The 13,379-nt window shown below is 33.1% G+C and overlaps 1 protein-coding gene across 4 annotated transcripts; it reads left to right on the top strand.

Annotated features, from left to right (window-relative positions):
- LOC112743489 (uncharacterized) lies at window positions 1-6,327 on the top strand. 4 transcript variants are annotated; one of them, XM_025792701.3, is made up of 10 exons: window positions 1-421; window positions 848-928; window positions 3,194-3,278; window positions 3,363-3,413; window positions 3,529-3,636; window positions 3,721-3,853; window positions 4,964-5,089; window positions 5,176-5,499; window positions 5,567-5,668; window positions 5,743-6,327. In XM_025792701.3, the coding sequence occupies exons 7-10, from the start codon at window positions 5,018-5,020 to the stop codon at window positions 6,097-6,099; spliced, it is 855 nt and encodes a 284-aa protein (XP_025648486.1). In that variant the 5' UTR covers window positions 1-421; window positions 848-928; window positions 3,194-3,278; window positions 3,363-3,413; window positions 3,529-3,636; window positions 3,721-3,853; window positions 4,964-5,017; the 3' UTR covers window positions 6,100-6,327. The 4 variants fall into 4 exon arrangements, with proteins under 4 accessions (XP_025648486.1, XP_025648490.1, XP_025648488.1 ...); XM_025792705.3 differs by having other exon boundaries at window positions 27-421; window positions 4,974-5,089; XM_025792703.3 differs by having other exon boundaries at window positions 31-421; window positions 845-928.
- Window positions 6,328-13,379: the final 7,052 nt, after the last annotated feature.

Raw genomic sequence — 13,379 nt, 5'->3', positions numbered from 1 at the left:
AAGTACACGGTGCCGTTTTAGTTAGCAATCAGAAGAATGAAAGATAGCAAAACCAAAACACCCTAACTTCTCTTGCCCTCAGCTATTTCACCTCACTCCCAAAACTCGAGAGCACAACGATGCTTGACTTGCTTCGATCGCAGCAGAGAAGAACATGCAATCTCCATCTCGTCGCCGTTCTTCAACCTGCCCAACCACTACCGTCGTCGCGTCTGCTCTGTCGCGGTGCGCGCAGCGCCAGCGTCATCCAAACGCCTGTGTTCTGTCGCCTGTTCGAGCCTCCACTCAGCCGCCATTTCCCTGCTGTTGCAGCCTCTCATCCGCCGCTGTGCATCCCTCCGTCCAGCCATTTCCATCGAGTATGAAAGCTTCATCTCCCTCGCCCTCCTCTTTGATTTTCAGAACATCTGAAAAAACTTAGGTGATTTATTTTCCTTCTTCTTTATTTTATTAATTATTCAGTTATTATTTTCCTTGGTTTTTGTTTTAATTAGTGAGTTGCTGATTCAATTCTTGTTGTTCCAACCCTTGTGGTTTTTTTGTTCTTGAACTCGTTGGTTTTTAATTTGCCTTTTATTTTTGTTGTTTGTGGTTTTTTGTTTTAAATTTTACTAAAATTTAAATTCTTATTTAAAAAAATATAAATTTTAAATTTAAAAATAAGAACACAAAAATTTCAAAAAATTATACCATATATAATTTTAAAAAAGCGCTAAAAGTCAAAAACATAAAACGCGCGCAGCGCCTTTTGCAGTCCCACTATCTCCACTATTTCCCCTTCAGTTATTAGTTCACCATAGAAACAAAAATTAAAATAAGGATTGCTGGTGCCGTTTGTTTGAAGTAGGTTCGATGAAGGAGGTTCGCTAATAGAGGTCTGATCAACGACACCAATGAAGGGTCCGCCGCTCTTTTTCACAAATCACAGGTTATGTTAATCTCTTCCCAGGCTTGTTTTTGTGGATAATTTAATATGATTGTGATGGTACTTGCATTCAAAATTTTCATGGATTATCCCATCTTTGTTGGATTAGATTTTGCTGCTGTGGTGAATTTTATTGTTCATTTTTTATTTTTTTTAAAATAATCTATATCTGAGTTTGTTACCTCTATATTTGAGTTGTTGAAAATATTGGTATTCATTTGTTAGGTTGATAAGAGAGTTGCATTGGAATCTTTCCCGCTATATATTTCTTAACTCTTTTAGGTTGATCAAGGTTCAACGGGATAGTGGAATTAGTTTAGTCCAGTAAGAAAAAATCTATATGAATATAAAAATTGGCAACTAATCATAAGTAAAATAATCAAAGGTTTCAAATAATATAATTCAATATTTTTAGTACAGCATAATCAAATGTCCTTATATTGATTGGTGGCTGATTTTGGAATTAGCATGACTAGTCCAAACTGACTTACCTACTATTAGTTAAAAGTATACATTCTTTCCTTCAATAAATGTTGTAGTTTATTATCACTAGACACTTTGTCGGAGAGAAAGGTAAAAATCCTGAGAAAGCAAGCAATTGAGCAAAAAGGCCCAAAAAAAATATAAGAACAGGATCACTACTAAGGTCAATTATTGTGCTGGCAGGCATGTTGAAGACATGAATAGTTCTAAATATATGAAAAGTAAGAAAATAAAAAAAAATGGCATGATGCATTGTTCTGGATAATACATTCTATTCGTTTCTTGTTACATGGTGACAGATTCCTATTTCCTGAAATTTAAAACATGTATGGATTTAGCTGCTTTTTTGTCACAGTAAGCAAAGCATATTCCTAAAGAAAAATGGTACATGAACCAGTCATTTGTTAACCAAATTTTAACTCGAACTAGTTATTTGTTTTGGTGCCATAATGTGCATTTTTGTTTTCACCTTCAAATTAATCTCTTTCTACACACTGATTTAGCTCCTCTTTGCTGTTCTTCTAATACCTCTTTTGTTCCTTGCTTCTTCTTTTGTTTCTATGTATGAACTCAATCAAATGGGATTTCAAATTCTCCAAATTGTGATCCTAGAACTTGTGGGACTTTTATTTCAGCTATGAATCGCACAAAATTTAATCTTGATTTTGGAACAATACGTCCTGTGTCTATTAATTTCTTGATGCTCAATCAAACACTGCCCCAATCTTAAAAGAAAAGTAACAAACTGAAGTGGGGGTAGTGAATGTGGTGTTACTATTATATGCTGTTAATGATGGAAAGAGAAGAATAATAATAACATTTTAATATAATTGTGATTTGTATATTGTGTTGTTTATTATTTTACTAAATAAACCTAAAAAAATTGTGTATTGTTATGTCTATGTCTATTTGTGTCTAAGTCTTATTTTTTTCCCTTCATTAACAAAACACAGCCTAAATTTACATCACATGCAAAACTACCTTTTTACCTTTGCTGATTAGTAATGCTTTGAATAATGTTTAGGTGCTTTAGCTAATTAGTGACTCTCAACTCTTTAATATTTTACAGGGGTAAAAAAAATGGGTTATTTAAGACAGGGTTTGAATGGATTATTACTACTAAGGGAGAAGAGAACTATTATTGTTGGGCCTTTGCCATCATTATTTGTTTCTGATGAGATTTTATAACACCCTTTTTACTAGATTCACTCACGCATTTACACCAATTTACTACCGCAATTTTTTAAGCCTTAGACTTAGATAAGAGATACCCTTTTGCCTCCCTGTGATTTCTTTCTTTGACTATATTATTATTATTATTATGTGAAATTAATTTGTTGAGATATGTGATATATGGAGTTGTTGACCAACGAAAAAGGCAGAAGCACATGTTGGGTTAGTGAATATATTTTTATTGAACATGTCATCATAGGAATTAGGATAGGAACTCATGAAGACTATAACTTTGAGTTGATTTTTCTTATTTTCACCATACACTCGGTAGTAGCTATATATGGCATTTTGTGGTCAAAAGAAGGATTCATATCATTGTTTGGTTGCCTTGGCTGATTAGTAATGCTTTGAATCATGTTTGGTTGCCTTAGTTAATTAGTGACTGTCAACTCTTTATTGTTTATTTTTTTTTTAAATTTTTGTGATCTAAATTGTGCAATAATGTTTTATTCTTCTTATTTATTGGTAACTATCGTTCTTAGATATCTCAACTAGTTGTATTTTAAATATTTTTAATAACACTTTCTTTTCTTTTTATTCTTTATTTGACAGATAATCATGGCACCGAAAGGTTGAGGTGGACGAATAGTACGAAACACTCGTATTGATCAATCTCGGCTTTCCTCGCGTATGTCAGGTATACATTTGCCATTTAATTTATTTTACCATTAACAATTCTTTGTTTAGGAAATATGATGTGTGCCTATTTTATTGAGTTTAGGTGAGCAAAATGTTGATATTGATTCTTCTCAACCATCGGTACACGTGTTAGGTACATAGCTATACTATATATTTGAGTTATATGTCTTCATTGTGATTTATTTAATCCTAGGCTAGGAAATGATTTTATCGCATCTATATTTTTCTTGTCTTTTTCTTTTGTTTAGGTCAATAGAGTAATACTCATGATGAACCTCATCTTACACAATTGAATGTGGGATCCGCATCACAACCATCCCCACAAATTTTATCACAACCGTCACCATAATTAGATGGTATGATTTACTTCAGCGGCTAACTGTTTACGTATTCACAAATAACAACACAACTAATTGAAAATTGTCTCTTATTCATTGTAGGTGCGAATTCGTCTGACGCATCTGCTTTAGACGCAGAAGATAATGAGCTACCTAGTGTTGGACAATCAAATGTGCATACTGAAACTAGGAGTAACAAGAAGCTGGTAATAGCTGTAGAGAAAGGCGATAAACCGTAAGTAGTTATAAACTTATTTTGACCTATAGCATACTTTCTACTTGAAATAAAAAAGATGGATATCATTAAGTGCAATACCTTTAATTTATTAGTATATTAGTAGATTTTATCCCTGATTATGTTGTGACTTGTATATATATCTATTTCACACTTTATCATGTTCAAATTATCACAAAGGTAGAATTCATGGCTTTGATTTTACTGTTCATTCATTAATTTTGTTAGAAATGCATGTGCTGTATTTTTTAAAAGAAGTATAATAACATATAAAAATTAAAATATAATAGTGTATTATTCTATTAATTATATTTGTGACACTTGGCTGGCTTCTCTATTGAGATTACTCAACTTTTCTATTAATTGTATTATTCTATTAATAGACAGATAGATAGATAGATAGATATGATCACACAAGTCTTGATGCCAAGCCTTGAACATCCAGCTTATCTAAATGTTAAAATTATTAAAACTGATTCAATATACTCCTACTTGTTTTTTCCGTGCAATCACAAATTAAATTATAGTGATGCTGAAGTTGTTACTTTTGCTTATTACTCCTTTATTATCGTTACTTTTTAAGACATGTTTGGGATGAAATGAGATAACTTCTTTTTCTCTCTTCATTTCTTGTGGGTTTTACAATTTGAGATAAAATATATCTGTCTTTAGTGCAAAAGACACTAACCTCCCGAGGTTTGATGAATTTGTGATAACTCCTCTCTATTTGTCCAAGTGACATTCATCTCTCTTTAAATGGTGCATTAAGAGTGTTTACAGTTTACCATTATATTTTAGAAAATATAAGAGTACAACATTATTATTACCTGAATTTCATTTAATCAATGCATGATTTTATAGTGCATTTGATAAACTTAATTTTTTTTTGAAAAACTATTTGTTGGGATTGCTTGCATAAAGATAACAATGGTTGCTGCTTTAGTCTTGCACTCTTGGGAGCTTTATATTCTTTTGATCTATTTTATTTTCATGAATTATTTTAAAGTTATGAGTAGTATAGCTAAGTCTAGAATTTGTTGTTGCTTTGATGATCTATGTTATTGTGTGTTAAACTATTTTTGATAATTGTGTATTTTTTAATGTTGGAAGAGATTTACAGATCATACGGTAACTCGTGACATCACGAAAGATTTATTAAGTAGGATGCCTTCTCCAGCGCCAAGATGGCAGGATTATTGTCCAAACATGAAGGACGAATTGTTTAAAGGTTTTCTGGTTAGTAATTATAATGTTGTTTCACTGCAATTTTTTACAAATAATTGGATTGAGTATTTGTTAATTCTTTCACTCTTTAAATTTAGGAAAAACATGAATTTGCATCAAATTATGATAAGGCTATGGCAAGAACTGTTTGGAATAAGACAATGCATGACCGCTATCCTAATATTTTGAAAAGAGCAAGGGATAGAGCTTTTAAGGAGGCAAACTCTACTAGTATTGCTGATATTAAGGGTCATGGACCTAAAGCAATGAAAGTTGATGTTTGGAATGGCTTAGTTGATCATTGGTTAGATTCAAAGTGGCAAAATAAGTCTGTGGCCGGTCAAAAAAATAGGACTGCTATGCCTGCTCATAAACTACACACTGTAGGGTCTATCAGTTTTGGCGAACACAAGAGAAGAAAGGTATAAAGAAAAATATTGTCTATAACAAATAATTTATGATAGTCTATTCTAATAAATGTTGTTACAGGAAGCTAAGTTGAAGCGTCGTGTATCTTTCCTTGAAGTATATGATGATGTTCATAAGAAAAAAAGTGGAGAATATGTTTCTGAAGTATCCAAGGAAATTATTGTAAGTGTCTTTAATTTTGTAGTATAATTTAGTTTTAGTTTTCTTAATAACATGTCCTTATTTTTCTGCTGTAGGACTCATATGGAGAGGCAATATCACAAAAATATGGAGAAGATTTAATAGATCAACCTGAAGTTGATCCTGACGTGTGGACAGAAGTTGCAGGAACCAACAAGAAAGGACGAGTTCATGGGTTAGGCCGCAGTCTGGATATTGGTATTCATGATCATAGAGATGTGCCATTATCTGAAGATATAGGTGTTTCTACAGTCAAGTCAATTTCACAAATAGACATCACTGAGGCTATTAAAGAAGCATTGCCTAGTGCTATAAATGCAATCTTGCCTAGTGTTGTAAATGAAGCTATACAGAGTAATTTACTGTCTCTCCTTTCTAAGATTCCAGGATTCCCCCAAGAGAAGAATCAGTAGAGTGATTTTGCTAGGAATAATATTTGATTAGGTGGCTTATGTTAATGCATTTTGTTAGGCTTAGTTTATTATCGTAGTTTATTTATTTGATAGACAATTGATTAGGCAATTTGTTTCATTTTCAGTTTTTATAGAAGTTGGCTTACTTTTATTGGTAGTTTACTTAGTTGATAAATAATTATTTGGATTGATTTTTATAGTTACTATTAGATTTAACTTGTTTTGGTATTTTATTTGTGAAGTATCTATGTTGGAGATGTTGCATTAGACTTTTATTTTAATAAATATGTTGGGTTTGATTTTTTTTTAAACATGTATAATTTTTATGAACTAATTTTATTTTTATGCATTATAATCTTTCATTTCAATCAATAAAATAAAAAATAATATGATGTTTGTTTTAGTATAACGAAAAAATTGGAATTCTAACTGATATTCTAGTAAAATTAGCGACATACTCGCTGTTGATGATGGTGACAAATTAAAGACTCTATTGCAACTGAAACAATTGTGAGATACCTATCGATTTGTTACTATTTTAAAAGAAATTTGCGATGACATTTTGCGATAATATTGCAACTAATTGACTACATATTATTTCTTAGCAAATTAACGACTATTTCATAACTCTACTTTATAATTTCGAATAGTTTTGGTTTAGCGACAAAATTTCTACAAATTTGATTAAGGATTTTCAAAGATTAGCTATAGATTTGCTACACAATGTGACAGATTTGCGACCATATTAGCGGACAACTTGCGACGAGTTAGGTTCGAAAAAATTTCCTCACTAATTAGCGTCAACCAACCATCCCATTTTGTCTACGCAGTTAGCTTGCATTTAGCGATGAATCTGCTGCAGTAGAGTTTATCGCTAATTAGCGACTACCGTTTAGTCAATTTCTTCTATGGAATCAGCTTTTACTTTAGTAATTGATTTGCGACTATTTATTCGGTAGCTAAAAAACTTTCCGATGAATTAGCGATTGTTGTGTTTGCATCACTAATCTGCGACTTGTAATTAGCGAGGAAACCATTAGTTGCTAGTCGGTAGCTAATCCGCCACAAATTATATTTTGCGTCAGATTAGCGATGATTTTACGACTCTTTTTGTACTAGCTAATCGGCTAAATTCTTGTAGTGACTCTCCCGATTTCTCCAATGAGATGAGATTTGATTGATGAATGATTATATATATGCATAGACTCTTGGGGATGTGCGCTTACGGACTGTCTAGGGTTCGCTACTAGACATGTCGGGTTGGCTTGATAATCGACAGATGAGACTCATCGGCCATAGGGCAGGCATACATCATTTACATGTTTAATTTATTTGGGTTTGCTTAACTGTATTTGGTTTGCTTAATTGTATATCTTACATGATTAAATACTACTTGCCTTACTTGAATCTACTTGTGTATTACTTATTTACATTAATTGTGTTTGCTTACCTAAGAGGCCCCTCATGCTGGTATCGGATGACGCTGAGGACTAGTTCTGTTTTGATTGGAGAGTTGTGAAAAGATGGAGATATGGAATTAAATTTAGAAATCCTTTATGATAGTTGCCAAGTTATGGATTAGAGAGGACTTAAGATGGATATAATGAGGTATGGAGTTTAAGATTGCTTAGTGAGTTCGTGTTGCCTTATATAGTATCTATTTGGTACATTTACCGTACTGAAAATCATAGGTTTGGGGTTCTCATTCCGTATATATATATCTTATTTTTCAGATGCAGGTCCTAGTACTTAGATGTAAGTTGTTGTTCATCTGAGAGATGGCAAAGATCATGGGACTTCTATTTATATTTTGTTTAGATTCTCTCCGTACTTATTTTGAAAAACTTATATGTATGTATTAATTTATTTTGGGAACTTGCCTATAGAGGCCTTGATGTATATTTTAGGAGAGATAGAAAAACACTGCTGTCAAACTGATTTTATTACTGTCACCCTAACCGGCCTAAACTTTGCAGGTCGCAACTAGTGGCTATTTACTTATGCTTACACACACACACACACACACACACACACACACATATATATCATGTCTTTATTCTGTTCTTCCTTAATGCTTTACTTTATATCGCTTTCTGAACGCGCTTTATCTTTCTTTTATCGATACGCGAGAGTTTCCGATTCGCAATTTTATGTTACTCCTTTTTAGGCTTCTCGTCTAATACTTCCTTTCAAACACACACACACACACACACACACACACACACACACACACATATTATAAATCTACCTTCAAAGTTGTATCACCTTATTGTCATTGACTTATGACTCGAGCATAAGGATTTGAATATTAGGGCGTTACAGATCACCTCCTAGGGGCTTAAATTTATCCACTAAGTCCTCCAATTCTTCAACATTTAAGTGATTAACTCAAGATTCAACATGGGCACATGAATATTCTAGCATTGATTGAGGATCATGAGGATAAAAATCTCAAGCTTGACAAGAGGAGGGAAAATATTAATTAGTTATATTTGATTTTGTTTTAAGTGGATTCTGTTTTAAGTTTGTTTTAGGGTGAGTATAAAAGGGGAAAAGTCATAGACGTGCTCCTCTTCTTCGGTAGTTTTTACACTTCAAAATGTTAGGTTTTTTCTTGAACCATGAGCAACTAATATCCTTGGTTAAGGTTAGGAGCTCTGTTGATTCCTATGGACTAATGTTATAGCTTTTCTATCTTGATTAATGCATTAATTTTTCTTAAGAAAAGTTTTCGTTCTTCATCCAAAGGATTTGAATGTATTGGGAAACAGTTCTTCTCTTACTTGAATTCTTTTAATAACTTGGAAAAGTTGATTAATTGAATTAAGCTTGAAAACTTCTTCTCATAATTCTTAAGTTTGAAAAATAGACTTGATAAGTGACATTGAATCAACTAGGAATAATTCTTGTGAATTGTGTTCTTCTTAAATCAGTAAAATTGTTTCACCTCTTTTCTTAAATAATTGACTAAGGGATTAGCGATTAATTAGGTTAAAGAGAAATTCAATTACCAAAGGATTGGGATTTAATTACTAATGATTTGCCATAGACATATCTTTGCATGATCAAGGTGGATAGTGAAAAGCATTTTTCCGGAATCATTTCAACATCTCTGAAACTTTTACTCTCTTAATCATATTACTCTCTCAACCAATTTTAGTTTACTCTTGTTTAATTCTTTGTTTTCATGTTAATTGCTAATGAAATTCTTAATTTTGATTGTCTGACTAGAATAATTGATTGACTATTGTTTACTTAATCTATTAATCCTCGTGGAAATGATAACCCACTCCCATGGTATTACTTGATACGGTTCAGTGCACTTGTCGGTAGTAAGTACAGAAATTTCGCATCAGTAAGATGCAAGGGTTGTAGTTTAGCCTCACTTGCTCTGGGTTAAGATTTGAGACACCTTTGTATGATGCAAGGGTTGTGGCTTAGTCTTACTTGTTCTGGATTAAGATTTTAAACACTTTCCTAGGTAAGATGCAAGGATCATGGCTCCGTCTCATTTGCTCCAGGTTACGCGGGTAAGATGCAAGGGTTGTAATTTGGTCCCACTTGCTCCGTGTTGTGGTGTTCCATATTCGGGTTAGCTACTGGATGTGTGTCGGGTTTGACATTATAATCGACAAGTGAGCTCATGGCCAGTAGGACAAGCATGCATCATACTGCATTTGTTTGAAATTTCTTAGGTTTGCATAATTACTTAGTTTGCATAATTGATATTCTATTAACTGGGGTTAATAGTCAAATTCGTCCCCGAAAGATTACCCATTCTTCAAATTAGTCCTCAAATAATTTTTTTAGTCATATTAATACTTGAAAGATAAAACGTAAGTCAAATAGGTCCTTTTGTTAGTCAGATGATGACATGGTAGGTTAATGCCACATGTCACAAGATGATTAGTTGACTTGTTAGGTCAGCGACACCTAGCATGCCATATGTCACTTGACATGTAAAAAATTATTTATAATCAAAATAGTCTTTGAAAGTTTAGATGTAAGTAATTTTCATCCTTAAAATTTTTAAAATAATCAAATTAATCCTTATATAAGTTTATTTTATTTTTTTCATAATATTAAATTTAAAATATATTTTGATAGTACTAATTTTAATATTATTTTTTAGACCTTAATAAACAAAATTCTCTTTACATAAAATAATAAAAATAATTAAATTATTATAAAGTCATTTTGTCATTTGTATTTTAAAATTTTACATTTTCAAATTGTAATTTTTTTATAGTAAAATTTTTTTAATTAAACGAGTTTATCAAATTATTGATTATTATATATTTAAAAATTTAATATTTTAAATTTCACTAAATAGTATAGTAGTTATTTTAAAGAGTCGAATCAAGAAGCCAATAATTTGGCTCAAATGACCTCCAGTTATAATATATCTCCCAATTTGATGAAAGAGTTTAGCAAAATCGAAACTAATTTAACTCCTTTAGAATTTGTGCGAGTACACTTGAGCCAAATGATTGGAGATTTAAGATTGTCGACTTCCTCAAGTATCGCAATCAAAGAACAGATCGAAAGATTAAATACTTGGCATTGAGCTTTGTATTAATTGGTGGGGATTTGTTCAAGAAAAAAATCGATGGTTCTTTGCTTCAATGTATGCACAAGATGCTTATCTAGTTATGGCAGAGGTACATAAAGGTATTTATGGTGCTCATCAAGCTGGTAAAAAAATGCATTGGGTTCTATATCGACAAGAACTTTATTGGCCTTCAATGATGAAAGATTGCATCGAATTTATTCGACACTGTAATCAATGCCAAAGGCATACACCCATTTGAAGAGTTCCTGCTTCTGACCTGCAAGTTACAATCAAGCCTTGGCCATTTAGAGGATGGACACTCGATTTAATAGGAATGATACATCTTCCGTCGACTAAGGGACATAAATTTATCTTGGTGGCAATAGACTATTTCACAAAATAGGTGGAAGTCATTCCCATGAAAGAAGTTACCCAAGCCAAGATGATTGACTTTATTGAGGAATCAATCATTCATAGATTTGGTATTCCCTAAACCTTGACCACAAATCAAGGGACTATGTTTACAGGACGACAAATAAAGGGGTTTGTCAAATCATGAGGTATTAAAATAATACACTTGACTCCCTACTATGCACAAGCTAATGACCAAGTCGAGGCTGTTAATAAAATCCTTATAAGTTTGACTAGAAAGCATATAGGGAGATAGTCTTGAAATTGGCATAATACTCTGAGCCAGGTGTTATGGGCATATAAGTGTTCACCTAAAGAGGCTACGGAATCAACATTTGATAAACTTGTATATGGCTGTAAGGCTATCCTGCCATTTGAGATAAATTAGCAAACTATAAAAGTGGCTAAGCAAAATGATTTACCTGTCAAAAAATACTAGTCGATTATGATAGATGAGTTAAATGAGTTAGATCAAGCTCAACTGATGGCATTAGATAAAATAATTCGATAGAAAGAATCCATATCTAAGTCGTACAACAAGAAACTAAAGAATAAAAAGTTTGCAGTTGGAAACTTAGTTATAAAATCAATCCTTCCCATTGAACAAGTCAAAGGAAAATGGTCTCCTATATGTGAAGGTCCTTTCAGGGTCTAAAAGATATTTGACGACAATGACTATGAGTTAAAAGATATAAAAAATAATCAACAAATAGGGTGCATCAATGGAAAATATCTTAAGTTTTATCATTGTCATTAAAAAACAAAGGGATTTAAAAGTTCAAGCAAAAAGTACATAACAAAACATCATATAAAACAGGGTCCTAAATGTGAGTTTTAAATCTTCTTGTTGTCGACCCAGGGCACAGGAAATTTGAGACATCTCATCCTTGATAGCATTAGCATGAGTGACTACTTCGACGAGAGTAGGGTGGCTTGATGTCCTAGAAGTATACGCCTTGTTAACCTTTTGGTGTCGAAGCATGAGCGTTAGCTGTTGCAACTTTTTCTTGGCCATATTTTTTCTTTTTTACAGTTCTTTAGCTAAACATCATGATTAGCCAAAGCCTCTATTGATTTGTTCAAGTCTTCATCAGCAACTTGGGACATAGAGATATAATTGTATGTGTCTTCAATAAAAGTACTAAGAGCTTCATGGACTTTATTTGGATTTTTTTTATTCAAGAAAGTATGGGCATCAATGAGTCAAGTCTTCAGGTCAGCATTATTATTGTTTCCTCTAAAGGTTGATTCAGGCAGTCAAGAATTGTGTTAATCCTTTCAATAACTAAGGGGCCCGGACGTGGTGGTATTTGAGGAGAAGTAACTTTTTCCCTGGTCGAAGCATCTACTACTGATATCTCTGTGATAATTGGGGGTACAATATTTAGTTCTAGATTTAAAGAGGATAAAACCCAAGTCCCTTATGAAGAATACACCTATTGGGCCTCAAACAAAATATTATCAAGATCGAAGTCAAGGTCTTCAAAGTCCAAATCCCCAGCCTCAGGAGCAGGAACATCAAAAGGAGGCCTAATTTCTTGTTCTGTAGCAGCATAATCTATTTCAGGCATAACAGTCAAAACAGCTGCAACAGTTGTCAAGGTAAGGCCTAACTCTTGATGTGTCTCAACACCACTGGGAAGAGGCATGTAACTTACCTACAAGAGAAAAGTGGTAAGTTTTAAAATATGTATGTAGTATTACAACAAGAAATGACAAAGGTTGTAAATGTTTTACCATTGGGGAGTTAGTTGTAGCTTGAGAGACAACGGTCGAAGGTTCATTCTGAATAGGAGTCAGAATAGGGATAGGTGGAATAACCATATGAGAAGTGGCAGCAGGTACAGGTTGAGTGACTTCGACCTTCGACATTGATTGGTTGGTTGACTTCTCGGTCAGACTCACTATCTACTTCGACTCTAACTTTCGGTCCTCTCTTGGATTGTTTGGACTAAAGATAAATAATAGAAAACTAATGAGCATACATAAAAAGATTGAGTGGTAATAAATTAGATTGTGTAAATGTATACCTTAGAAGAACCAACAGGTTTCGTCTTTTGGACTTTTTTGGGAGAAGAGCCCATGAGAATGTCGAACGGACCGCGCTTTATAGAAGAAAGGGTAGCATCACTTGATTTTCCCCATCCTCGACCACCACCACGCTTCGACTTTGCTTTTTTGAGAGAAGCCTCCTCATCTAAATCCTAGTTCACTTCGACTGGTTGGGGGTCATATTCAACCTCGGTAATTTGGGTCAGTCGAGCGGCTGAAAAACGCACAGGGAATATAAGATAAGTAAAAGAGAAAAATTGTTAAG

This window comes from Arachis hypogaea, chromosome 14 (genome assembly GCF_003086295.3).
Source record: "Arachis hypogaea cultivar Tifrunner chromosome 14, arahy.Tifrunner.gnm2.J5K5, whole genome shotgun sequence".
Taxonomy (NCBI): domain Eukaryota; kingdom Viridiplantae; phylum Streptophyta; class Magnoliopsida; order Fabales; family Fabaceae; genus Arachis; species Arachis hypogaea.
The sequence above is the reverse complement of the archived record's forward strand: the minus strand, read 5'-3'. Positions and strand labels throughout refer to the sequence as shown.